The sequence below is a fragment of the Phallusia mammillata genome, chromosome 6 (genome assembly GCF_965637545.1).
Source record: "Phallusia mammillata chromosome 6, kaPhaMamm4.hap1.1, whole genome shotgun sequence".
NCBI classification, from domain to species: Eukaryota; Metazoa; Chordata; class Ascidiacea; order Phlebobranchia; family Ascidiidae; genus Phallusia; species Phallusia mammillata.
In genome coordinates, this window is record NC_137257.1 from 11,611,937 (window position 1) to 11,639,828 (window position 27,892).

A 27,892-nucleotide genomic window follows, 5' to 3' on the forward strand; every position below is an offset into this window, starting at 1 on the left:
GGGTGTTTTGTAGATCTTATATTCAAACACTTTCAATGAAGAATGAAGAGGACGGTGGGAGGCGATACAAACGATGGGAAACGAATAGGAAACGGTTTCTGCATAAAGTATGACATTAACATTGCGCTTTAAATGTAAAAATATAACTCAAAGCTTACCAACTGTTATGGTTACCGGAAGAAAATATATAACATGGGCAATCCCAGAAATCACTGTCACACACCTAAATACCCAATAAAGCATGAGACCACAATATGACATTATGACGTAAACAATGCTTACCAAGCTATGTAGAGCGACAGTGTGGAAAAGTCACGCTTCACGTGAATATCGTACAAGAACGCTGCGTAAACAAATACAACTTAAGCAACTTAAATAAACCCAACTACACGTACAGTATGACTATTAAAAAAGGGAAATGACATTTTAGGTCATTGCAGTTTAGGTCAAGTTCACAGCGGTTAGCATTCGTTATGGTAATTCACAATATTGAGCCATTAAACACATATATACAAAGTGACTCACCAATAATCGTCAACACGACAATAAACAGCTTTTCTACAACAACCGACGCAGCACCGTGCTCCACGGAAGTCAGCAGCGAAAAGAACTAAACCACGTTGGTTATCACACAAAACTGGCAGTCGATTGTTACGTCACACAACGCACTAGGTTACAACACAAGTTGTAGTGAAGAAAGGCGGGAATCAATAGAAATCGGCAATTACTGGCAAATAAGATGTAACACACTGAGTCCACGAGACGCTTCATCGGCTGGATTTACCTTGGTGCTGACGTGTAAAATTCTTTCTCTGTTTGAGCAACGCGTGGGGAAGTCCCACGCTTTGCGTCTGGATTGCTCTGTGAGCAACAGAAACTGCCTTTCGCGCGAGAATGTAGTCCTGAATATGTTCAGTCTTGATCAATCATGTCGGATATTTTGTATAGAAGTTTAGGCGCTGCAACTTTATTACACAATGTGAATTGATGATAATAGTAAAAAGGTATCACTTATAAAAGAGCTGGACAGTCATAAATCACGCTGTCATGTCGAAGAACATATGTAACAATTTACTATTTTCAAATGGTGACAGAATAGGCTCTTTTTGAGTGCTCGTGTGGTGACCGAATGCCACCACCGTGTTAGGCGGCTTTAACGCATAAAAATCGTCAATCTTTTTAATATTAGCCTACTGTAATGCCTTTGCTATGCAAATATTGTATTTGTAGAGTAATTGGCTTCTTGTTTCAGCAGAAACAGATCAAAGCGTCGGTCAATGTTTTCCGTCAATCGAAAGCCCGTGTGGTGACTTTTTGGGTGCCCGTGTGGTGACCGAATGCTATCACGGTGTTAGGCGACTTTAATGCATAAAAATCGTCAATATTTTTCGATTCTGTGATACCTTTGCTATACAACTATTGCATTTCTAAAGTAATTGGCTTCTTTCTTTTTTTTAAATACGGTACAAAACGTCAGTTAATGAAAACACTGTGAAAAAAAGTTCCCAGTGCGTTTCTAAATTCAAAGATAACACTCGATCCCCGAGCAGTTAAAGCCTGCCACGCGATAAGATTATAGAAGTAAGTAATTAAAGATCGCAGTTACGCAGTGCTGCAAATAGTGTTGTTCTACGTAGAATTTAAACCGGCTTGCTGTCAGGCAATCACAAGAATTGAATTGTAGCGTACTTGCATGCAGTCAGTAAAAAAGTTTTGTGGCCGAATGTATAGGTCGGGTTGCCAAGCTGTGAATTAAAGTCGGAATTTGTTTAGTTGCTGCTCCAAGCTGCACACCTGAGTAAGTTTCCATTTTGTTAATGTAAAGTATGCAGGTTAAAGAAAACTTTTTTTACTGGTAAAACAGTATACACGACAGTGTGCAACAAATCTCTGAAAACACGTTAAAAAGTGAAACTGCCAGGATTGTTATTATTCAGCCGAGAGATTACTGCTTGTGAACTTTAAAATACTTTTAGTAGGACTATACTTTATCAGCCCAACTTAAGTAGATTTATTTTGTTTTAATTAAGTTATTAGTTGAGGTGTTTTTTCAAGGATGAAGAGTGATTTTTCAAAAATTACTAGGTTAAATTTAAAAATACTTTTCGCATTGTATCTAGTTTGAGCATTATCGATCTTTCTCTTTTTGTTTACAGGCAAATTATAGAACTTGAATAGTATCGTAGTCCATTAGGAAAACTATAGCTTTAAAAATGCCAAAGCAGCAAATTTGTTTGAACGAAAAAATTAGAGTGATTGAAGCATTAGAACAGGGGGGCACGCAACATGCAGTCGCAAAAAAAATTGGCATATCGCAATCGCAAGTTTCCCACATTGTGCATTCGAAAAAAAAACTAATTACAGAGTATCCGAACAACGAGCAAAGTCGTAAAAGGGACACATGAAGACGTTGGACATATGACACATGAAGACGTTGGAGATGCGCTTGTCCAATGGTTGCATCTAGCCAAGAGTAAAGGACTCGTGATTACTGGGCCTTTGCTGCGAAAGAAAGCAAAGGACCATGCTAAAATGATGGGCTTGGATTTCGATCCATCAATGAGCTGGGTGTTTCGGTGGCGACAACATCACGCTATTAAGTTGAAGGAAAATAACGAGGCAAAAAAAAGTCTGAAAGAACTGAAAAATGGGTTACCTCTGTTTGGTCTGGCATACAAGACCGCTATTCTTCATCAGAAATTTATAACTGTACTGAAATATGACTTTTGTTTCGTATGCTTCCTGAGAAAGGCGCGTTCGGTATGAGTAAAAAGATTTTAGAAGACAAGAAATTTAAAGAACGGCTAACTATTTTAATGGCGACAAATATGGACGGATCAGACAAACTAGAGCTGTTGGTGGTTGGACATACCAAGGAACCACAATGTTCCACTGGAGTAGGGAGACTGTCAACAAAGTATTTGTCCAACGAAAACGCCTGGATTACTTCAGTGCTTTTTCAAGACTGGTTTGAGAGCATTGACAAGCGCATGCAAGAACAAAACAAAACAATCTGCTTTCTATTGGACAGTTGTTTTGTTTACAAAATGGAAGAAAAACGGTTCAAGTGCATTGAAATTATTTATTTGCCCTGCAACATTGTGCCATTTGTTCAACCCCTTCATCAAGGAATAATTCAGAACTTAAAGCACAATTACCGAGCTCGAATGTTTCAAATGATTTTACTATCAGTTACAGCAGACGAAACAACTAAAGCAGTCGAAGTGGCCCGATCGTTATCGATTGTCGATGCAGTTAATTTAAGTAGTGTTGCATGGAACGACGTTTCTCCCAAAACAATACAAGATTGTTTTTTTCGTTGTCTTTCACCCGTGAATGCTGAAAAGCCCTTTCCCGGGTTTTTACCAAATGACTTCCCATCGGGTTTTAATTCAAAAACATACGCAGATTATATCAACGTCGACGATACGCTTGTAATTGGAGGAGTTCCGAACGATGACGATACATTGATATAAATTGAAAGAAAATGTCTTCAGCAGCGTATGCTCTGGTGTCCAGTCCGCATCGATTACGTAATAATATTTTCTTTCCATATTTTGTACTGTTTTTTGTATTGGTGATTGGTGTTTACTTTCAATATAGGCTAGCCTACGTTCTTGACCGAGTCTAAACGTTTATTCGCAAACTTGTAAAGATTAGAAAACAAGATGTGTAGAAACTGCAAAACAGAAATTGAACCCTTTCAGCAGCGTTAAGGAGAGTAAGATACAATGAATGTTGATAAACTTGTTGGTCACAAAAAGGTTAACAATATATTATTTCCAACATGGATCAGCATTTTCCCTATTTAAATGGTCCTTTGCTAGAATGCCATCTAAATTATGCGACGTATTTAACAATCCGAGATAATAAGTAATCGGAAAAAAATGTCATTTTTAAGCAAAAATGTATTCAAAAATCAACCTGAATGTACCCTAAAAGCGAAATCCTCAGATAAATTAGTTTGACATTCTTTTTTATTGTAACGGTGTTGTAAGAATTTCGTTCCCAATGGTTTCCGAACGACTTTGATATACAACCCTTTCTCTCAGTTTAAATTTAAGAGACAGCGCCTGAACAAGTTGAAACAAACTCAGCGCTTATCTTTCTTGATTGTTACATTTCACCAATCGGCTATAACAATTGATTGCAAGATCAAAACCAGAAAAGTGGCTTTCGTATATATTTCCATGTTATATATTGTGTCAATTTATCAAATTACTATACACACCATTTGATCTACAAACATAATGGGCCCCACACAGATGTTTATGCGAATTAGTAAAAGGTAAAAAGGTTTTCCAATTCGTCACAAGGCGGCCAATTTGTCAATGACAGTTTAATGACTTTTCATTGCGTCTTTGAAAAACGTCTAGTTTTTTTCCTTCATGTTACAACATATAAAACCTTCGCTGAAAATGAAAATATGCTAACATGCTAACTCAAAAAAACAACATCGCATTTCCGCGCCGATGCCTTATCATCAAACAGACTGTCTCGTAAAACGCCCGTCTATCCGTCAAGCAGCGAACTCCTGCTGTGCATTAAATCGCCGCAATTGTAAACAAGTAAATTATTCCCTTGGGCTTTCCAGTGTACACATATTATGGACTGTAGCCTAATGGTAACCATTTGGCTAGTGAGCAAAAACTGTAAAAACTGAATGAGTAACCCACTGCAAACATTTTTTATTAAATTTTAGCACATATAGCCTAACGGGCTTCAATTTCTGACCTAAAAGACTGGAAAAACTAAAACAGATCATTTCGGGGTTAAAGAGGTGAAAATGGGTGAATCCAATAAACAGTTACAAATTTTTTAGAAAATCTTACATTGCACCAACCAACAAAACATGGTCGGCAACCTTTTTACCACTGCGGACCGTTTTTGTTGTTTAATTATTGACAACGCGAAAGATTTGGCCTTCGTAGCTCAGTTACCGAAATCCATCTAGCACAGTGGTTCCCAAACTTTATCTACTCGCGTACCATTTTTTGGTTAATGCAGCGTTTTCGTACCACCTACAGTAATTGTTAGAATTTTGTGAATAAAAATGTTACTAAACTTTACTAACTAACTTTACCTTAGCAACTTTAGCCTTTAGTAACCAAAGGCTCGTAAATATTAAACAAAAATTAGTCAAACTTTTACCGTCTTCGCTACAGTGCTACTGTCAACACAACTAGTGGACTTATTACGTCGTAATAACAGATTCATTACGTCATAATAAACCTATTTCGTCACAATGAAACCCTGCTTAACAGTTCAATGCGTCAATACACCAAGGAATTAGAATTTAGTAGGAAATATAGTATGAAATTTCACGCTCTACGTAACCTGTGTGAATTAAAATATTGCTTACGATAATCACTAGAAGATCATTTGCGATCGTTTGGTGTGAACTTAATAGGTTGCTCGCGTACCACCTTGGAGACCTTCGCGTACCACTAGTGGTACGCGTACCATAGTTTGGGAACCACTGATCTAGCACAACGCCGCAAGCCGGATGGTTATTGGTTATTCGCAGATCGTAAAAAGAAGGCTTTCGTCAGCAAGATCACCGGATGATGCGACATAGCATCGTCGGCAGGCAGAATTACTCTAGTATAGTAGTGAAGGAACACTTATGTTCTCAGTAGGATAAGTACGTTTCAATTTACTATAGTTTGTTAATAAAAAGTAAGGGATTAGTTGACAATAGTGATAGATAATATCGGCAAATAATGATTTGCATATTGTTTCTAGTTTTGACGGCCAATCAACCGTTGTGTAGGGAACTTACCGTATCCGCTATTGGAAAATCAATTTTCGTGAGACGGTTCTATAGAACCGGTGCGAACCGGCTGAATCCCACCACTGGGGCAAGTAAGGGCTATGTGGACAGATTGGGAGCGGGCTAAGCTGGCTGTGCGAGCGAAGCGGCAGTGCAGTTTAGGCGTAAACGGGAGGAAGAAGGCTCAATAAAGCCATATGCAGCAATAGTTTCTAAAGGACTACTTACTAATAGGGCGCAAATAAAAGCGATTTTTTTTTTGAATTTTCGGGACTTGAATTAAATATATGTGTCGGTTTACCTACTTCACTTTGACAATATGAAGCAAAATAGTTCGATGTGACGGACAACTTTTTTTGAAAAGCTAACACAAGGGGTAGTTGTATTGGACCTTTTTTTAAACTAAACAATAATAGGAAGTGTGTTGTATATTGCTTGACAATGAAGCCTATTAGCAAGCTTTAATGTAAAACAACACAACATTTTACATGTCCTGCAGTGCATCGACAAACAACTCCAGCGTTTTGGTCTTTGACACGGTGTACAGAGAGTAGGCTACAGACAGAATGTAAATGTGGACAAGTTCAAAAAAAAACAATTCATCTTAACTTTAAATCCACAACATACTTGTTATTATAATTTTTACTAACTATAGAAAGTACTGAATTGCTTAATGGCCAAGGTTTACAAAATGTTTGCATCGAAAAATAAATGTTTGCACTGAAAAATAAATATTTGCATCGAAAAATAAATGTTTGCATCGATACCGTAAATCAATGTTTGCACTGAAAATAAAATGTTTGCATCGAAAAATAAATGTTTGCACTGAAAAAATATATTTTTTTTATTGGCGATAAAATATGGAAATGACAAAATAACAACATAGGAACACACAGTAGCGAACAAACATGCGCATTCCACTTTAATTTATACTTAGACAGAGTATCGTTTTTCACTGCTATGATTTTTTCGTTACATTGGCAACGTTTCACTTGGTACACAAACATGTCTACTTTTGGTTTCAGTTTTTGTAGTTTACATCTGTAGATCACAAATCTGGGGTTTAAAAGCATGCAATTCACAAGTTTCAAAAAATATTGGTCAAATTTTTCATTATGAAGTCCAAACGCTTTCATACCATTATTTAAAGCGATTCGGCAGCCTAGAACACTGTCGATCCAGGAACTAACATTTTCCCAGTATGCCTGTACATATACACATTCACAAAATAAATGTAACATCGTTTCTTTGCACACGCCGCAAAAAGTACACTCATCAGCATCAACAATCCCGAAGCCATAAAGGGTATCGTTTAGAACAGGCATACCCAAAGTCCGGCCCGCTGGCCAAATACGGCCCGCGTTCATAGTTCATCCGGCCCGCAGCCTCTTTCAGAAAATCAATTATATGTGGCCCGCCAATACTGTTGTACAAAGTATAAAATAAACGGGTATTACGTCGTTTTTCAACAGTTGTGAATTAAATTTCTCTCAGCCAAACGTAATAATAGTTTTGCAACGTCACTATTGAAATGACAATTAGTGTTCCATTTTAACATGCCGCTTGCTGGAAAAAAAATTCGTAAGGTGAACCCTGTGCAAGACTTAATTGAAGTGTTACATAAAAGTGTTACAACAGGTAAAAAAGCAATTTTATGTTTCACCACAGAAGTAGTAAACTAGGGGCACTCTCGACCCCGTTTTAATCTTTTTTTTCGCCAATTTCCGAAATGGCAACCGTAAGTAAGAAAAGGAAAGTTGACAGCGAGGGCCGCCGTTTCCAGGACCAGTGGAAATCTGAATATTTTTTCACTGAGTTGCGAAACAACTGCGTTTGCCTAATTTGCCAAGAGACTGTGGCTGTGTTCAAAGAGTTTAATATAAAGAGGCACTACCAGACGAAGCATACTAATTATGAGAAGTTAGCTGGGAACAAACGCCGTGAAAAATTGGAGCATCTGGAAGCTGGTTTAACGGCACAGCAACGCTTTTTCACAAGAGTCAGTAAGTCAAATGAAAATGCCACAAAAGCTATCTATGAGGTGGCAACGCTGGTTGCCAAGCACTGCAAACCTTTTACTGAGGGCGAATTTATCAAAGACTGTGTGATGAAAATGGTAGAGAACATTTGTCCAGAGAAAAAGCAACAGTTCGCTAATGTTTGCCTGGCTCGTAGCACTATGTCACGAAGAATTGAGGAAGTTTCATTTGATATTAAGAGACAGTTGGAGGCAAAAGGAGTGGAGTTAGAATTTTTTTCGTTAGCCTGCGACGAAAGCACAGATGCATCCGACACAGCTCAGTTACTGATTTTTTTGAGAGGAGTGGACAGTGAAATGAACGTGAGTGAAGAGCTACTTGATCTCCAGAGCATTAAGAAACAAACAAGAGGGATCGATTTATTTGCTTCTGTTTGTTTTGCTGTAGATGACATAAAACTACAGTGGAATAAAGTCAGTGGGATTATTACGGATGGCGCCCCTGCCATGGTCGGCGAGCACAGTGGATTATAAACCCTAGTGTGCAACAAAGTCAGCGAAGCAGGAGGTGACGCTGTAAAACTTCTTTGCATTATTCACCAACAAGTTCTATGTGCCAAACATCTAAAATATGATCATGTTATGAAACCGGTGATAAAGGCTATTAATTATATTCGCTCCAAAGCCTTGTGCCACCGCCAGTTTCAACAATTTCTACTGGACATCAACGCTGACTACGGAGATGTTGTGTATCACACTGAAGTAAGGTGGCTCAGTCGGGGTTCTGCACTGCAGCGTTTTTACTCTCTTAAAGAGGAAATTGGACAATTCTTGGCAAAAAAAGGACAACCCATGTCAGAACTAACTGATCCTGTTTGGCTGGCTGATTTTGGATTTTTAGTTGATATAACGCGACATCTCAACATCCTGAACACGTACCTTCAGGGACAAAATGCAGTGATACGCCAATTGTATTCACATATCAAAGCCTTTCGGACCAAGGTGCTACTTTTCCAAAGCCACCTGTCAAAAACGCAGCCCGATACCACACATTTCCGATCGCTTCAAGAAATAATGACCCGTTTCCCAGCGCACAATATCAGTGCGCAAACGAAGAGGTATGCCACAAACATCTCATCTCTGGTGGAGGAGTGTCAACAGCGTTTCAGGGATTTTGCTTCTATTGAAAAAGAAATCACAATTTTTCCTTTCCTTTTTCCGTGGATCCAAGTGACGTTCCTGCCCAGCTGCAGTTGGAGCTCATTGAGCTGCATTGTGACACGGAGTTTTGCAACCGACACAAACAACTCCCGCTGGTCCACTTTTACCAGCAGCTAGATAAAGACAGATTCAAGCAGTTTTGTACATTTGCTAAGAAAATGTTGAGCTTGTTTGGCTCGACATACTTATGCGAACAGACATTCTCTGTTATGAACATAAATAAGAACCGTGTGAGGACAAGACTGAGTGACTCCCACCTGCGTGACATCTTGCGCGTTAAAACTACAATCCCTGTAGTGCAATCCCCTGCAAGTAGCATGTAAAATTCATACTGGCCCGCAAGACCATTTTTTACGTCAATGTGGCCCCTGAACCAAAAAGTTTGGGCTCCCTTGGTTTAGAACAATAGCCCTAAGATTAAACTTAATTTGGAAGGAGCGTAGTTTTGTTTCCACTGTGCAATCGTATAGATTTTTGTACATTTCTCCTCATTTTTCAGTGGTGAGCGGTTCCCATTGTAAAATCTCCTCCCATTTATTTTCTTGCTTGGTCGGCCGCTGTACGTTTATTGACGCAAAAAACTGGTATGCATTTTTGCTATTTGGTAATTTGTTGCGTATACCTACCAATATTTTTTCAGTGGAAGTTTGTCTGTAGTTTTTACTTGAGGTGTCTGTTTCCCATGTAGTGGGAATAGCCGCGATTAGACACTGGTAGTCAGAATGATTTTTACTGTTGTTTGCCAAATCGTAAATTTCGCAAAGTTTATTGAAAGTTTGATATTCCGATTTGTTGTCAATAATTTGGTGGTATTCAAGTATCCCAGCGTTAACGAAATTCTCGTAGGCGATTGGTTTTCGTTGGAACAATACACTTCTATTTAACCACATGCAGTTGTTGTAAACTGTGGGCTGCTGCCAAAACTGGGTTACGCATTCTTTCCAAAGGTCGACCGATGACCAAAACGTCCTGAGGGGTGTTAGTTTTTTAACTTGTTTATTGGTTGGTTTTAGATTGGTGGCTGCGATGCATATCATGGTATGTAGAGAAGTAATATTAGTTTCGATGCTTTTCCAAAGCGAGACGTAAGCAGTATCGAATAGTTTTCTTATCCAAGAAAAACGTATTGATTTGACGTAGGCTTCCACGTCTATCATATTTATCCCTCCCTCTTCAATTTTACAGCACAGTTTGTTCCTTGCTACTCTCTCCCAGTTTGAGCCCCATAAAAAGGTGAAAAGTTTTTTTTTAATTTCTTTTAAAAACGGTCGAGGTATATTTACAGGCAAAACACTTAGTTTGTAAAGTAACTTGGGTATCGCCAACGTTTTGATAATAATCACTCGACCCAATAGGGAAAGTGACCTTGCCAACCAAGGTTTTGTTACAACTTGAATTTCCTTACTTACAGATTCAAAGTTTAGTGTAAACAGGTTACCACTACATCTGGTGGTAGGAATTTTAACTCCGAGGTACTTAATGAAAGTTTTAGGCCAGGTTAAACCTTCCGATTTCAGGTAGTATTTAGGGTTTGTCTCTACCTTGCCTATGTGCATTGCACTTGATTTTGTGAGATTTATATTGCAGCCAGTGTGCATACCAAATACATTTGCCTCATCAAATGCTGCGCGAAAGCTGCTTTCCGACCCATCTAGAAAAAGTAAGGCGTCGTCAGCAAATAACGAAATTTTTACTTCCTGTTTTCCTATACTGATTCCTTTCACGTTTTTGTTCCCTTTAATTGTCAAGGCTAGAAATTCTATTGCAAGTACGAAAAGCGAAGGGGACAGCGGGTCCCCTTGACGAATACCCCTTTCAACCCTGATAGGATTTGACATGTGGTTATTGTTTATAATCAAGCATTTCGAGTCCGCATAAAACGTTTTTATCCACCTGCACAAGTCGTTTCCAAAACCAAATTTTGAGCACGTTGCATTAAGAAAGTCCCAATTCACAGAGTCGAACGCTTTACAAATATCTAAAAACAAAAAGGCCCCCGAAGTTCCTTGCTCGGCAACGTAATCCCAAATATTAAAAAGCGTTCTTATGTTATGTCCTATGTATAGCCTATCTTCCCTTGACAAAGCCCGTCTGTTCGGGGGCGATGATTGTCGGAAGCACATTTTTGATACGGCTATTGATTGCTTTGGCTGCTATCTTATAGTCAGCGTTCAGTAAAGTTATCGGACGATAGTTTTCCGCGTATAGGACATCTTTTTCTTGTTTAGGAATTAAGGTTACTACACCCCAAGCCATTTGTCCACCAAAAGAACCTGTCTCGAATGCGTTGTTGAGTGCGCTAACCAGTAACTGTTTTGATTCTTTCCAGAACACTTTGTAAAATTCCGCTGGCAAACCGTCTAGTCCCGGGGATTTGTTATTTTTCATCGTCCTGAGGGCTTCTAAGCATTGCTCGGCGGTCAATTTTCCCTCACACATACGCGCTTTTTCCTCGTCCAGTGTTGGGCACGCTATGTTATTAATATAATCGTATATTTTGCTGGTGGTGCACAACGGGTTTTGTTCGCGCTGTACAACGTTTTAAAATATTCTTGAAGGGTGCGTAAAATTGTCTTTTGGTCCGTTTTATCTTCGAAGTTGAGTTTAGTCGCGTAATGGCTTTCTTTTCCATTCTCCGTTTTTCGAGGTTTAGAAAGTATGCATTATTTTTACCTCCATATTCAGCCCATCGTGCTCTAATTCGTATTATAGCGCTTTTGCTATACCTTTCAATAATATCATCATATTTTTCTTGTGTAACTGCGATTTTGCTGGTTGTGCGCTCATCATGGGGTTGGGGCAATTTTCGCATTTCATTGAGTATATTTTCCAGCTCTGTCTGTTTTGCTTTTCGTTTCTTTTCGCTTGCATACTTTATAATGCAACCGCGAAGATTGCATTTTAGTGCTTCCCACAGGATATGCGGAGACACTTCCCCGTTATCATTAATTTTGATGAATTCAGGGATCCATTTTTTGGTATTTTCTACAAATTTCCGGTCTTCTAATAAGGATGTATTGAATTTCCAGTAGCCTCTACCCCTGGGTATTTTATCAAGGTTGAGTGTAAGTTTAACAATACTGTGGTCCGATTGCGTGCTTGGGTCAATTTGAATATGGGTTGTCTTGTTTAGTAGTTCGTTTGTGACAAGCACAAAATCGAGCCGACTAGCCGTGTTGCACTGAAAAATAAATGTCTGCCAAAAAGTTGTTGAATTGCACTTGTGGGCCACCGTAGGGTTGCTCCGTGAGCAACAGAGACCGCGCTTCGCGCGAGAATTTCGCCCAGAATATGTAGGAATGATCAGTCTTGGTCATTTATGTCGGTTACTTTGTTGTCGTATGGAGGTTTAGGCGCTGCAACTTTATTACACAATGTCAATTGATGCTAATTGTAAAAATATATCACTCGAACAATTGCATTTTTTGTTGGTTGTTATGCAATAAAGCCTATTATTTAGCAATGGAGACGGTCGATCCTCACTTTCACTTTGATTTAAACTGATTCAGTTGCACAAACAGACGTCAAATATAAATATAGAATTACTTCCACCTTTTCGCGGTCCCCGCAAAATACCCTAAACGCCGCGAATCCCAGTTTGACAACCGCTGCGTTAACCATTTTTGCGATCCAAACACTTCTATTCCGAAATAAATTTGGAATCACACGGACGGCGACACGAGAAAACGTTAGATACGGTGCTCTGATCCTTGTCAATTAACTTTCTGTGTAGGCTTCCGTTTAGTTAAGTTTATTAGGCAAAGCTCACTACCCTTACTATCCTTGAAACAATAAGCACATATATCAGGGGTCTCCAACCTTTACCACTCTAAAAACCAATCGGACCAATTTTGCACAGAAAAAAAACTAACAACGGGAGCCACAAAACCCTTTTTAAATTTGAAATAAAATGCCACTAAAAAAACGTTTTTATGTCTCACGACATTTGACTTTTCGTTGTTAGTTAGTTCCTTGCATATTATGTACACAGTTAAAGCAAATGAAATTTCCCACGGTCCCGCGTAGCATCGAATGCTGTGTTTTCTTGAAAGGCGGATTTTTATTTGTGTATTTAACGCGTACTGTTAGACAGCTAGTAACAAACAGGTACTGTTACGCGCGCACACACAATGCAAAACGAAACAGTAACTTTGTGCGTTAACTTGCTCGCCGCCAGTTTACCTCTTTTTTACGTTTCACGGCATAGACGCGGTTGTAGCTAACTACTAGAAACTTTCTCCGTTGGTTAATTAATTTCATAGTATATATCTTTTTTTCTTAAATTCCTGACTTTTAAGTACATTTTAAGATTTCTCCCTGACGCAGATTTAAACACTAAATTAAAATCCTCACGTATGGCAACCCTATCATAGATTACTTACTATGGATGCCAAACTGCCATTGTCTACATTGTTACGTTTTGATTGGACACGCATGAGCGCTTCTAGTTTTTTTGCTCATAACTAGGGCATTTATTTTTTGACCTAAAAAACGAAAAAATTTGACCTACAAATTGAAAATTTTGACCTTAAAAAAACTTTTTTTTGACAAAATTTTGACCTATGAAGAATTCAAGTAGTTAAATTACGCATTATCGTTCAAAAAGTTAAAATATTGCTAGGCTAATCTAACTAGAGCGAAAGAATGTGCAAAAGTCTAACAGAAAGGCAAAAATCTGAACAAAGACCTAACCTATTATGAAAAGGGAATGAGCTAATTAAAAATCACTGCCAAAAAACTGCAGCTAAGACACAACGAAAATTATTCAATACATTTGTATAAACGAAAGATACATGAAGTATCTAAAGCAAAACCGAAGCAAGAGCTGCACCTAACGTGCAGCTGCCGTAAAATGACTTGGGACCTACCAAAATTTTGCACGTTTTGAGGTGTGTTGAGCATTATGCCATATCAACCTAATTGTTTCACTCACTTGATGGTTTATGATTCGCAATAATTGGGGCAATGGGCCAATTACAACAGTATAATGTAGGCTACAAGGTGTAAAACGAATAGTTTGCTGGCAGTGCAACCTCTACAACACCACGACAATGCAGTTTCTACTGGACATCAACGCTGACTACGGAGATGTTGTGTATCACACTGAAGTAAGGTGGCTCAGTCGGGGTTCTGCACTGCAGCGTTTTTACTCTCTTAAAGAGGAAATTGGACAATTCTTGGCAAAAAAAGGACAACCCATGTCAGAACTAACTGATCCTGTTTGGCTGGCTGATTTTGGATTTTTAGTTGATATAACGCGTACATAAAATCATCAAAATATAACATAAAAAATCGCACAACTCAAACTGCTCTGCAAGGAACTAAAGATACAGCTTACAAAGGTTTTAGCATCGCCGTGTTTAAATATGTTGGAGCAGTATACAGCGCAACGACAGAGGTCGACTACAGCTGGTTGCTTAGTGGTGCATGCAAAGAAAATCCAGGCTTTACAAAAAGACCGCCAGATAAAAACTACCATAAAAGGTGGAGGTACAAGCAAAAAGAGTTGGGTCAGAAACTTGTCGTCCAAGACTCTAACGGATGCGGAACACCGGGTGTTGGAAAAAGGCCACGGCTTTGCTATCGCCCCCAAAAAGGTTCCTGTCTTGGAAATGATCGGGGTGGCAGAGGCAGGTCTCCTAAGACTCGGCCACAACAACGCAGCTGCCGCAGATCTGGCTAGGAGTCGGATCGCACAGGTTCTGTCGAACTCCACGGCGCCGAAACCCAACTTATCCCAGGAAGAAACACGCGCACTAAGCAACCTACGAAAGGACGAGTCGATAACGATCTTAAAAGCGGACAAATGAAACTGCACGGTGGTAATGGACAGACAACAGTACGAACAGAAGGCTCAATTGCTTCTGGGCGACAGCGCTATATACCAACGGTTAACAAAAAGTCCACTAAAAAGCATAGAACGGGAATTAAACAAGTTCGTCTGGAAACTTCGAACGGACAACTATCTCACCGACCAGGAATACCGACACCTTAGAAGCACGGACGGTCTGCTTCCAAAATTTTACGGTTTGCCGAAAATTCACAAAGCTAATAACCCTTTGCGACCTATTGTTTCATTCGTGAACTCGCCCACTTATAATTTAGCAAAATTCCTAGCTGCCATAATTGCGCCTAGCGTTGGTCTTTCCGATTATACAATCAAGAACTCTTTGGACTTTTTGGAAACTATTTCTGATTTTAACATTAAACCGGACGAATGTCAAGTTTCCTTTGATGTTGTCAGTTTGTTTACATCCGTTCCCACTGATTTGGCGCTCTCGATCACCCTGGACAAACTCAAACACGACACAACACTACACGAACGCACCGGACTAGAACTTTCACACATAGGCACAGCATTACAGATTTGCCTTAACGCAACTGTTTTCACTTACAAAGACACAATATACAAACAAATCTTTGGTACACCTATGGGCTCGCCTATTTCAGCAATTCTCGCTAATCTCACCATGGAACACATCGAGCAAAAGGCACTTACAACTTTCCACACACCGCCACGTCTGTGGCTTAGGTACGTGGATGACACATACGTCATTATCGACAGTAACATGGTAAACACGTTTCACGCACACCTGAACACCATATCACCAACAATAGCTTTCACCATGGAAACCGAACAACACGGTACTATTGCGTTTTTGGATGTGGCTGTCACCAGGCAGCCAGACCAAAAACTCACCACAAACATTTACAAGAAACCCACAAACAATGATCGATACCTAAATTATGCAAGAACATTGCACGCGTGTTAGGGAATAACGGCTTCCCGCGAAACTTACACAACTTGACACGCAGCACAACCACCGCACAAAACAGACAGTTCAAATCGTTCACTTGCTTACCATACGTCCAGGGTGTCACTGAACGCCTGAAACGAATCCTGAACGACGCTGGGGTAAAAGTGGCGATGAAACCTCTTAAAACAATTGGACAGTTGCTACCAAAACCCAAAGATGCCACTATACCACAACATCGTATAGGAATTGTTTACCAGGTCCCTTGTCGTGATTGTAGTATGGTATACATTGGCCAAACTAAGCGAAATCTAAATTCACGCCTCAAAGAACATAAAGCGGCTGTCAAAAACATGGATGTCAGCAAGTCTGCCTTATGCGAACACATTTTGGAATGCGACCACCGCATTAATTGGAACGATGCCCAAATTTTGAAACAAGAACCGAATTGGTCGAAAAGATTGGTCTTCGATATTTGCCTCATAAATTCTAATTCAAATGTTTTGAATCGTAACGATGGCAAAAACCTCAGCGCAGTTTTCCGCGACATTTTGCGTCCGACTTCCCCATCAAATATCTTGCATTAGTTACGCTCTGCCATTTTGTAGCACACGCAACTCTTCACGGAAAGCCTTTGTCCTAATGTAATTATTGTGCATCGTATCCCGCTGTTTCCACACATTGTCGTCTCTGTGCCCGCTGGATTATTCGTTTCATTGCTCTGAAGAAGTCCTACCGTTCTGGTGGACGAAACGTCAGCAAAAATACAAGTTCTTGAATACAACAACTAGTGTTTTGTTTAGAATTACACCAGTTGAACGAAATAATTTATTAAATACTTACGTCATGGTTGGCAGACTGTTCTAAAAATAACGCTGCAAGAGCATTTATTCTAAAAATAACAACGCTTGCCACAAGCTACTGCTAGTAGCAGCCAGCGCTGTTGCACTGCTTGTTCACAGTGGTAAATATGGTGCTTGAAAAAAAAAACAGGCAAGGTGTTTGGCGGGCCGGATGAAACAGGACTAGGGGCCGGATGCGGCCCGCGGGCCGTAGTTTGGCCACCACTGACCTAACCTATTATGAAAAGGGAATGAGCTAATTAAAAATCACTGCCAAAAAACTGCAGCTAAGACACAACGAAAATTATTCAATACATTTGTATAAACGAAAGATACATGAAGTATCTAAAGCAAAACCGAAGCAAGAGCTGCACCTAACGTGCATCTGCCGTAAAATGACTTGGGACCTACCAAAATTTTGCACGTTTTGAGGTGTGTTGAGCATTATGTCATATCAACCTAATTGTTTCACTCACTTGATGGTTTATGATTCGCAATAATTGGGGCAATGGGCCAATTACAACAGTATAATGTAGGCTACAAGGTGTAAAACGAATAGTTTGCTGGCAGTGCAACCTCTACAACACCACGACAATGCAGTTTGTAAAAAATTTTAACTTTGTAAAAAATTTTGACTTTGTAAACAATTTTGACAATTTTTGACCTATTCTAAAAATTTTGACTTTTTTTGACAAGTCAAAAAATATTTGCCCTACTCGTAACAAACTGCGGTAGATGGTAGTTTGAATACTTTAAACAGGTTTACTCACAGTTTGCAAAAAAGCGATGACATTTTGCAACGTTTTTGTTCCGGGATGCTTGTGGTAATACCAAAAGGCAAAATCTAACGGCCGAAGAACCACCCTTTTAATGTAAGAGGGCCGGAATTAGGCAAGACCCATACGAAACAACATCTTTCAAAATTGAGTTTTTTTGTTGTCAATGAGGGATGTAGCAGCTGGTAATACAACAAGTGTTGCGCAAAACACGCAAGAATCTATAACTTACATTATCACGCAAAACAAATTGTCAGCCGCGGTTACTTTCTACACAGTGGAGTTCCATAGTGTGGCTACTGGTTACATTAGCCTATACGGCCTTACATGGAGAAACACTGATGAGAACTTATAGGTCGAGAACAGTGTGGTCTGTTTACTGGTTACTTAAAAAAATCACACAAAACTGGATTTTGACATTTTAGGACAGAAACTGCACCAGGTGCAAGTTTAATCTTGCTTTCATTGTCTGGCATTGAGGGTACAGACACCAAGTATACCAAATATTTGATGTAACCAAAAAGAACGTATTTTATATGGTCCAGGAAAGCAAACAAAAAGTACAGCTGCATGAAAACTCATGCATATTTGAAAATATTTTCTAGGCCGATTTTGGACCTTCAGAAAATGAAACACAAAATAATTGTTAACCGTTTTTTCAATCACCACATAAGCCACTTTAATTGCTTGCTTACTTTTAGAAAAAAACTTTTTTTGAACAGGTTCTCGCCAAATGATTATGACAAAACTTTGACCAATAATTTTTTATTAACAAATGATAAAGGTAAGTTGTTTTACAAACTCATCACTCAAAATTTACCACACTGGTCTTGATTATATGGGCCCAATTCTAGTTAAAGTTGGTCGCAGCCAGGCCAAAAGATATGGCTGTATCTTCACATGCACGGCTACTCGAGCAATGGTTCCAACTTTGTGGGTGCTGAGCGAGAGCTACAAAGTGCACTAAACCAATGGAACCAGTTGCAGATCCACAACCACTGCTGTCAGCATGGAACAGAATGGCACTTCAACCCACCTGCTGGGTAATTCGGGGTCAAACTTCTGGAGAATCAAGTTCAGATTAATAACTAACATGTGTCCAAATTTGAATAAATTTGAAGCACTCTTTTTTTACCAAACGAGCGTTACAAAACCAGCGGTAAAAATTTTACGTTTCGGGGGCCTGTGGGTGAACCGCTGGGTAATTCGGGGTCAAACTTCTGGACTCTGTCTCGATTGATTCTGATATGTCTTGTTTGTCCTGACTATCTGCCTGTACTGTTATGAACTGTCCAGTTTCGTTGTACTGTGGTACTCGGTATTGGAATACAGCCTTCGTTGTATTGTTGCAAGGTATCAGTGTGACAGACAGCATTTGGCGGTGCAAGTAACCCACACAGTGGCCAGTTAGAAAGCTAGCTGGGACGTGGAATCAGAACCAAAGGGTTTTGCAGCCTATTCTACAATGGTATAGACGCGATTGTAGCTAACTACTAGAAATTTTCTCCGTTGGTACATTAATTTCATAGTAAGTTTATATCTATATTTTTGTCTTAAATTCCTGATTTTTAAGTACATTTTAACATTTCTCCCTGACGCAGATTTAAACACCAAATTCCCTGACATGTCGGGGAAAATCCTGACGTATGGCAACCCTATGCTACTGTCCTCAATCACACCATAAACTTTTCTGCCGCCCAGGTGTTAGCGAGAGAAACAAAATGACGCTAAATAAGATTATAGAACTACTTTAACCACTTCGCGGTCTCCCAAAAATTGCTTCACGGACCCCTAAATGACCGCGGATCCCAGTTTGAGAATCACTGCCCTAGCCCATGTAGTAAAATATGAATTTTTAGTTTTTGAAAACTCCTTTGAATAGATTGACTTTCTTGTCCACGCTGTTTAATGAGTGTCAATTAACGTGTTTCATTAAATTTGAGCCTACTCTAAGAAAGGAACGTTTATGGGTTTTGTATACTGTAATGAATTGGTGTCCATTTTAAGGCAAAAAAGTTGCGATGAACCATTCAAATAGAATAACTATCCATCTTTAACCTTTGCTTGCAAAAACTTTTTGGGACTTGCCTTGACTCAAACCGCTAACGACTTGACTCGACTTGAGACTCGAGCCTCATTTGACTTGACTCGACTGATAGGACTCGTAACCCAACCCTACTTAACGGTCCCTCTAAAATCGCTTGAGGGGGCTTGGATCCCAGTTTGAAAACCGCTGTACTAAAGTAAATAACACGGTCATGGAACGGAGGTTGTTAATTTAAAGAAACGTGACTGATACTGATATATTGCACTAGGAGCATTTAAAAAAGCAATTTGTGTGTCCTGAGGGTCGGGCCCCTTGAAAAAATATTTGTTAAAAAAATTACTGTTATGGCTATTAGGATTGGGGTAAGGTTTTAAGTTATGACAAAAATAACAATAAAACCAAACTTATTCCTGATGTTGTTCCTAGCCCTATCTAAGTTTGCGTGTTTTTAAAAATAAATGAAATTGACATAAACAGAAGTCCCTACAGAGGCCCATGCATCCATTTTTTGCTTTTCATGTGACCCCATAAAAAATATTGGTTCACTCCTGGTTTAGAGTAGGTTGTTACGTTACGTTTACACCAGTAAGATAAAAGCATCATCATCTTTACTGCATTAACATAGAAAAATATTCTATATTGATATCATGTAGGAATCAGCCTGTTTGTGACAGCAGTATGTTGATCACAATCCTCCAATACTTGATGCAGTAAAGATGATGCTGTTCCAAAATTTATTGGCACTTGGCAGGTTGTGACCCGACAGACCTTATGTTTTAGTGATTAATTACTTTTTTTCACAATAACTTTTTCAACATAACCTTTTGAAAAGTGTGTTATAGGAACGTATATAGTCTAGAGATGATTGAACTCCTGAGGCACCAGATACGCTGCTGCCGAGTCATCATCTTGTGTACGTTTTATTTTGACCTCTGTAGCTTTTACTCATTTAACACGTTTTTATTCAACAAAACGGCTTAGTGAAAAATGACACAACAACAGCAGTGGGGTAATCGGAATATTGTTAACAGAAAAACTACCACTAGAATAAATTTATTTTCTTCAGATCTTTATGTCTAAAACATCGATATTTAAATAAATAAACCAGTAGGGTACATGCAAAAACATCAGATTACGTATTCAGATGTTTGTTTTTTTCTGAATATCTGGCACACTTATACTTTTCATGGCCGAAAATCGTGATTGAAAAGCAGCATAGTAATCATAGTAGCCGCGCCAACGATTCGACCCCTGCCGGAAATACGCGCACATAGTTGACTCATACACAAAACATGTGTGCGTCAGCGAAGCAGTATTCTCGTCGATGGTTAATAAAGCACAGATGTGCATGATGAGGTCTTGAAAGTGTAGAAAACGACCCCCTGATTTGTTATGTTTTAATGTTTTTAGGTTTCGTAAGCCATTGAAAATGTTTAACGCAACTTGTGTTCAAGAAAGGCAGTGGCAAAACTTGGTCATGCTGCCGTTTGTGTTTCTTTGCGCTCTTCTAAATTTGGTTGTGTTTGCGGCAACAATCGTAAATAGGAAAAGACTTCAGCGCCAAAACTACATGTTTATGTGTGTAGACAGCACACTACTGAGCAATGTTTTGTTCTTGGCAATTGAAATCTGGATTTTAATGGACCAATATGTTGGAACTTTTGAGCATTTTGGATCTGCAAAAAAAGTAAGTTTTACACCTAACTTATCGACAAGATACGTTGGAATTGAAATGAAGTCGTGTTTATTTTTTATTCATTGTGTATTCCACGTCTTAATAATGAATACCTACCCTATACGGCCGCGAGCTAGATCTGGCCGGTGAAGACGTCGACCTTCAAAAATATGATTTTAAGCCCAACCTGACTTATGTAAGAACCATAAGAATAACACATTGTTCTCGAAAATGAATAAAAATCCAGCTCTCAAGTTCACATGGCCGTTGCTCTTGCCGACTATTTAGGTAGGCTATAAAAAATATTATAAAAACAACAAAATCCTAATGTAATTTTTACTGCCAAACAGCTTTGGAATGCGAATGAAAAAAATGTTTGCCCCCAAAATCAATATATATGGTCATGACTAATATTTAGTTTGAGTTAAAATTATTAAATACATATCAGCATATAAGGTGGGATCGAATGTGAATACCAATGCTAACTACCGCTGACCATCTCAGCTGCAGCGAGAAACCAAATCTCTACTTGGTTGATCGCAATTGGCGACACGAACGTGCTGTGACTCTTCCGGTTTTCGAGGAACAATAAGCGATAGCCAGATGACGTGTCGTATCCTCCGCACGAAAATAGAACTGCCCATTATGCAATGTTGTGAGAAAATAGCGGGACAACAATACCACTTCCTGAAAGTGTTATCCCCCCAAACCAGATGTAGACATTACAAAGTTTTCAGCCGCACCCACCGATGCTGTTAATCCATCCCGTATTCCCTATAGATACACTGAATTAATATAGGTTTTCTTTTCTTCGGTTATCTTATAAATTGGAGCCCGCTAGAATCCAAACAAATATTTTCATATGCCGGCTTTAGGTTTATAAAGTAATATGTGCCCACAATGCAGCCTGCCACAAATTAACCGTGACATGAACTCTTGGAACATCAAATGTAAATGTTCTATGACGTAGCAGTCTGTCTGGTTTCTTACATCGCTTCTTGTATTTGTCCGTGAGTAACCAGTAGGTTTTGTGCTGTGGTGTGTTTCGATCAATTTGACTTGGTATATTTGGGAAAGCGTACATTAAACATCTCGACAGTTCTTGGTGCGCCAAAATACAGCTTCCAATCCGATTTAGCACGTAAGCGGCATCTATCCTAACTAGTTTGCGACATTGCCAATGATGTTTCTGTGTTTGTAACATCCCGTATTTTCAAAGAGAGCAAAACATTAACCAGCAAAATCGCAAAAAGAAATAGTGTGCAATTTTTCTTAACATTTGCTTTTTTAGATAATATGGAGTGTTTGTCAAACGGCCGTGGTTTCAATGATGTTTGTAATGTGTGGAAACATTGGAGCTCTACTCTTTGTGGTTTTGGATAGCACTTACTTCGTTGGAAGAAGTGTAAATCGAAGAGCAACCAACCAATTTGTGAACGACAGTGCTGATGACAGAGGAAGCAGGAGTAAGCGATGGTAAATAGTTTTCTTGTCGTAAATAATATTCCACACGATGTTCGCTTCAAACACTAAATAATATACTTTTGTAATACAGGGCCTACAGTGCTAAAAGGCGACGTGCAGTTATTCTAGTGGTTTTATCTTGGATTCTTCCTCTCATTTTGGCAATTGTTGCAGTCTTTAAATTATCATGCCACGACATTTGCATTCTATGTCTGGGTGGCCGCGTAGTAGGAAGACCTTGCCCAGTAGGTCGTGGCTGTTCACAAGTTTGGCCACCGATACAACATGCCTATTTGGGAATTTCTGCCGGTACTTGGTTTTTGGAGGTAGGCTGTTACTTTTTCAGGCAAACCACACACGTACTACACGAACATTGTGTTAGGTGATTGGTCTTTTGTTTATCATTTATTCTGCCGTTCGAGCTTTTAACGAAGTGATGGCTCCTCCTCCAACCCCTCGAGCTGATCTGCAATCTTTGGAACCCGTTGTTGAAACGTAAGTTAAATACAACTGATTTTAGTCCACAATAGCTCTGATTAATAAGATAGTCATTTTGGTTTTAAGTTTGGAAAGGTTGGTATGGTTTAATCCAAACAAGGCCAAGAGTTATTTTTACCAGTTCTCAGATTTTTATTTGAAAGCCCTTAAAGTTTATGGATTAAATATTCGTTTATTCATTAAACCAGTGGTTCCAAACCTTGGGTTAGCGCACCCTAAGGGGTCCGTGAAAGGAAAATTTAAAAGATGTTCAAGCTTCTGAAGAGGCTATTTATATATGGAGGTCAACCGATAAAAGAAATTTATAGGGCACTGGGAATCAATGCCAGATATAGACCAAAGATGGGCAACCTTTTATCATGCGCGGGCCAGAGAAGTATACTGATATAGCGGACGCGTGCCGCAACGATGCTCATGCAATAACATAAGAGGGTAGGCAAACTCAACTTTAAGTATTTGTTTGACGTGAATATGTACATATATCAAGTGAGCTACAGTACTTGCTTGCTAAGACTTTAACCATGGACAGGTTTGCTGAGGATACTAACAATCATGCCCAACCGCACGTATAGTAAACTTCAACACAACTCTATTGCACAGTCCCAAAGTAAAAAATACTTTTGTCTTTGTACGTAACAATGCGTATTTCTTCTTTCCTTGTAATAGCTATATTAGCGTTTAGTTCAAAAACTCTTTGGTCTATAAAAGGGTTCTAATAACGCATCAATTGCATCTGGCCAATAAAAAAATACGAATTTTTAATGCGGTCACGGGCTGCTTGAAAGCTTTACAGTTGTCTGTGATGTAATAAACTACCTCTACGAAGTAATCTTGCAAAACCGGCTGAAATGTATTATGGTCTGCCTTTATTGTACTAGCAATACCTTTGCAAGTGTTAAAGCAGGGCTTAGTGCTCAACTCAAGATTTTGTTTTGCTCGTATTAACACTCGGCTTCAATATTGTGTTCACCCTGGACAGCAATTCTTCCCATTGGCTAATTAAGACATGTTGCGTTCGCATTTCTGCAAATAGTGTCCGGACCTCCGGATTTTAAAACTTCTGTCAACTAATTGAGTACCCCTGCTATAAACAAATACTTACGTAACCAGAAATATGCATGTAGAGTTGAAACTGTGAAATCCAGCTCATCAGAGTCACCTGACATTCCACCATCTGATCAAAACTCAAGTAATCCAAGGGTGACCATAAATGAAGAAGCTTCCACCACAAAATCTCGGGGAGGACGAAAAAGACCGGAATTTCGCTTTCACTCGCGCATACGTTTTATGATTGTAATAACTGGGACATTCGTGGTTTGTACTTTGCCAACAATTATTACATTTTTAATTGACATAGCAAACTATCAAATTGACTTTGAACCTGCCTTATACATTTCATTTGTGTTTTTGTACATTTACACTGTACTGTGTCCAATACTTTTGGTAAAATACTTACCAAACTTGCGTTCGTCACTGATCGTTATGCTGCGGAGATGTTCTTGTTCACCTATCTCAAAGCATAAAACGCGAAGCATACACCGACAAAATAGCCATCTTCCTTCTTCCTTAAATGGTAAAAAATAGAGACTATGGTAGCTGTTGGCTTAGTGAGAACAAAAATGCCAGTTGCAAATACTGTAAACCTATGTTGCATTTCCTAATGCTTAATACGTTATAATTATAAAAATCTGATTTGTTTAGCAAAGGCGTTTTTTCATTTTATGAAGAACGTTGTACATACGCATTTGCTTCAAACACTGGTGTTTCTTGTCGGCATACAAGTGATTATGGTCCCGGTGGATGCGAAACACAAAACAACAGTACATTTACGTATAATTACTGTGGTTTGAAAGGTCAATCATTTTTTTCAAATGTCTTTATCAATCAATTCTTTGAAATGCTGAAGCTATTTTTAATCGTTGTCAAACTGCCCAATCCGCTGTTCAAGGTTATTATTCATTCTGTGTGATTTCAAGTTCATCCGGAGTGACGCAACGCGTACGATGAATTGCTCGACTGCTTTGCGACAATTTTTTGCGCAGCAATTATGCAGATATAAAGCAGTGTTTTTATTGTTCAGAAATAGTACTACGCGTAGCCTAAATTAGGCTGCATAACGTGCAAAGATCAACAAAACAAAGATATTTAAGTAAAACTAAATCGTGATGTAGCGTATCGCAGACATTTACAAATAAACTACACAAATGCTTGACAACATAAATCGTGAGGTTAGTTATATTCTATATCGCAGATAAGTGACATAGCTATTGCATTGAATCAAATTTTATAGTTCTTTCGACATCTGCCATAAAAAAGCAGGTTGTAATCGTCTATTATAGCCTCTATCAGTCAAAACACAGTATATTTTGAACCCAAGTCGCACAATCCATTGTTACGTGATTAGAGCCTGATGGACTCCATTTTGTGCATTTTGTGTCCAAAATGACACAGTGGATATAGGAAAAAAACAGATAAATCGTATGATTTTTACAAAGTGGAGAGCTTTAACGCAAATTTGATTGACCAAATTGTTAGAACCCAAAAGTTCCATTCAATTTAGCCGACCAAGTTCGCGGTAAAGCTTTCCAGTTTGTACAAAATCAGACAATTTGTTTTTTTTTTTTCCAATACCCGTTATATTTTGGACACAAAATGGGGTCATGAGGCTCTATCACAGGGATGGCGAACCTTTTTAGTTGAATGGGTCAAACGTGATATCAAAATTCGGAAAGAAAACAAAGTGGGTCACATATTTTATTATTTACCAATGTCAATGCAAAGATGCTTGTTACTGCATCTTTTCTGCAAGTCTTGTAATCCTAGGCAGTTTTCAATCTAATACACGCAGTAGTCATATCTGAGCTGAGACGATTCCTGGTGCTTGATTTTATGAAATTCATGTGTGAAAACAAGGATTCGCATGAATACGTGGAACCGAACAGCGTCAACAAAGTTACAACAAATCGTTTCAAGTTGTACGTTCAAATAAACATATCTGTTGCCTCACAATTGACTCAACAATCTGTATTTTAAGACAATGGGCAATCTGGCAAAGGGTTTAAAGTTAACTGTTGTGTTGCTTTTTAATCTTGGAAGTCTGGTAACCCTACCTATAGTAATCAGTATATATTTTCAAAACTACAACTGGGTCACTGGAATTCACGTGGTGGGTCACTTTGTGACCCGCGGGTCAGTGGTTCGCCATCCCTGCTCTATCACGTGAAAATAGGTTAAACGACTTGTGTTTTATAGACTTTGTTCAATATAACAATCAAATTTAATAAAACAATAACAATTATTCATGTATATTGTTACAAAACAAAGGAAAGCACAATAGTCAAATATACTACTTTTAATTGAAAAATGTCGTTATTTCTGCAAAAACTTAAGAAGTCGTTTCGGCGCATGTCCAATTTCGGCGGGAGGGGTGTTGATACATCAGATGACGAATTTTCCACAGATGGAGAAACTGAAACACAATATTCTGAATATGGCGATTACGATCGCCGCTTGATGTACCCAAGAGCTAAGCTTCTTTGGGAAAATGTTAGCGTTCAACAGATTTCAAGACTACTGGGTATAAAAGTTCATGGAAGCTCCGAGGAAGATATCAAAATAATGCTGAGAAAAAAACGAGTATGTGTTCAACGGCGTTTAATAAATAGTGGATGTAACGTTAATAACTAAATTTTATTTTATTAACGCTATGAAAATACAGCTAGTTGTTTTTCAAAGCTATACAAATGCAGCTAAAACGCTACTTTTACCTGATTTAGGAATGCTTAAATATATTCAGGTGTGGCCGTACTATTACCCGGACCCAAAAGATGCGTCAGACAACGACAGATTTCCAGTCGAACTTCTTCCAGAATTTAAAGAAAGATCGTGTGTTCCAGTCTCCAACGAAACAGCCTCAGTCAATTCGGATGCTTACGAACCGTCATATATTATTTTGGCAAAACGTCGCCCAACCCTGCGTTCTAAAATAAAGCTTCACGGTTTTGTTCGAAAGAAATCCAAATCACTACGACAACGGCTTTCTTCATGACGACTGTATACAACACAAGAGGTTGAACATGAATTACTTCACACTTTGGCATTTTTGTGTATTATTAGCCGCGTATGGCGTGTGTATTGTTTTCAAAATTAAATACACGTTAACTATTATTATGAATTATTGTTTTATTTGTAAATTTATTCTTCACTTAAAGGTAGGATACTCGTTGTTGTAGTTTGGATTCGAAAATTCGAGTTGTTTCGGTTATTTTCGTAAATGTAGCCTAAACTGAAAAAGTGTCCACACCGAAAAAATCCACCAGCTTTTGTAACCGCATTTTACTTGGGAGTAAAAACATCGCTTGTAAATTGTGCATGCATCGTTGATAAATTTCAATAAAACGTGGACCACCAAGTGGGTTAAACTAAAACAAGATAAAATTCTCTGCATCTGATTGCTGTTGGAAATGGGAAAATTAGCTGATCTTTGTTAATATATATACATCATAAACAATAATGGTGGGTACTTTCAGACTTATTAAGTTTTTAGTCTGTTGTTAATTTAAAACCAATGATAGTTTCGCTTTGCTACAATATGGCCTATTCTCAGCTTTATGAACCGCAGGTCCTCTGTGCAATGGCAAAGGGGATTATTACCGCAAAAATAATACAAAAGTTTGAGAATCAGTAAGTAAGAATAAGCATTAATTGGTGTCACTTTACGGTTCTAATCCTGCTGAATCGTCATCTCGTGTTTTCTCGCGGCAATACAATAGGTCGACATTGCCCACTTGTGCACAAACTATTGTGACGTTGTTCTGCTTAGCAACGATGGAAAAGGAGCGTCCTGGGTCGAATCCCGTGAAA

At 38.8% G+C, this 27,892-nt stretch overlaps 2 protein-coding genes, 1 long non-coding RNA gene and 1 pseudogene across 3 annotated transcripts; 3 read left to right on the forward strand and 1 right to left on the reverse strand.

The window, feature by feature from the left end:
• Positions 1-1,436, reverse strand: LOC145233974 (uncharacterized). The gene is made up of 4 exons (XR_013861231.1): positions 526-1,436; positions 283-343; positions 159-223; positions 1-98 (listed from the first exon to the last, which is right to left on the reverse strand). It is a non-coding gene; the product is annotated as an uncharacterized LOC145233974 (long non-coding RNA).
• A 6,066-nt stretch (positions 1,437-7,502) lies between these two features.
• Positions 7,503-8,285, forward strand: LOC145234269 (general transcription factor II-I repeat domain-containing protein 2-like). The gene has a single exon (XM_080099014.1). It carries the CDS (start codon positions 7,503-7,505, stop codon positions 8,283-8,285), a length of 783 nt encoding a protein of 260 aa, XP_079955140.1.
• Positions 8,286-15,629: 7,344 nt separating this feature from the next.
• On the forward strand, positions 15,630-16,501 carry LOC145232933 (uncharacterized; annotated as a pseudogene).
• Positions 16,502-20,768: 4,267 nt separating this feature from the next.
• LOC145234656 (uncharacterized) lies at positions 20,769-25,059 on the forward strand. Its single transcript, XM_080099370.1, has 5 exons — positions 20,769-21,079; positions 22,359-22,543; positions 22,623-22,857; positions 22,914-23,026; positions 24,154-25,059. The coding sequence occupies exons 1-5, from the start codon at positions 20,822-20,824 to the stop codon at positions 24,611-24,613; spliced, it is 1,251 nt and encodes a 416-aa protein (XP_079955496.1). The 5' UTR covers positions 20,769-20,821; the 3' UTR covers positions 24,614-25,059.
• The last annotated feature ends 2,833 nt before the right edge of the window (positions 25,060-27,892 follow it).

Coding starts and splice junctions, on each gene's coding strand:
- LOC145234269 (XM_080099014.1), top strand. CDS start 7,503: ATGGCAACCGTAAGTAAGAAAAGGAAAGTTGACAGCGAGGGCCGCCGT.
- LOC145234656 (XM_080099370.1), top strand. CDS start 20,822: ATGTTTAACGCAACTTGTGTTCAAGAAAGGCAGTGGCAAAACTTGGTC. Junction 21,080..22,358: donor ATTTTGGATCTGCAAAAAAA/GTAAGTTTTACA, acceptor TTGCTTTTTTAG/ATAATATGGAGTGTTTGTCA. Junction 23,027..24,153: donor TTGGAACCCGTTGTTGAAAC/GTAAGTTAAATA, acceptor ATATGCATGTAG/AGTTGAAACTGTGAAATCCA.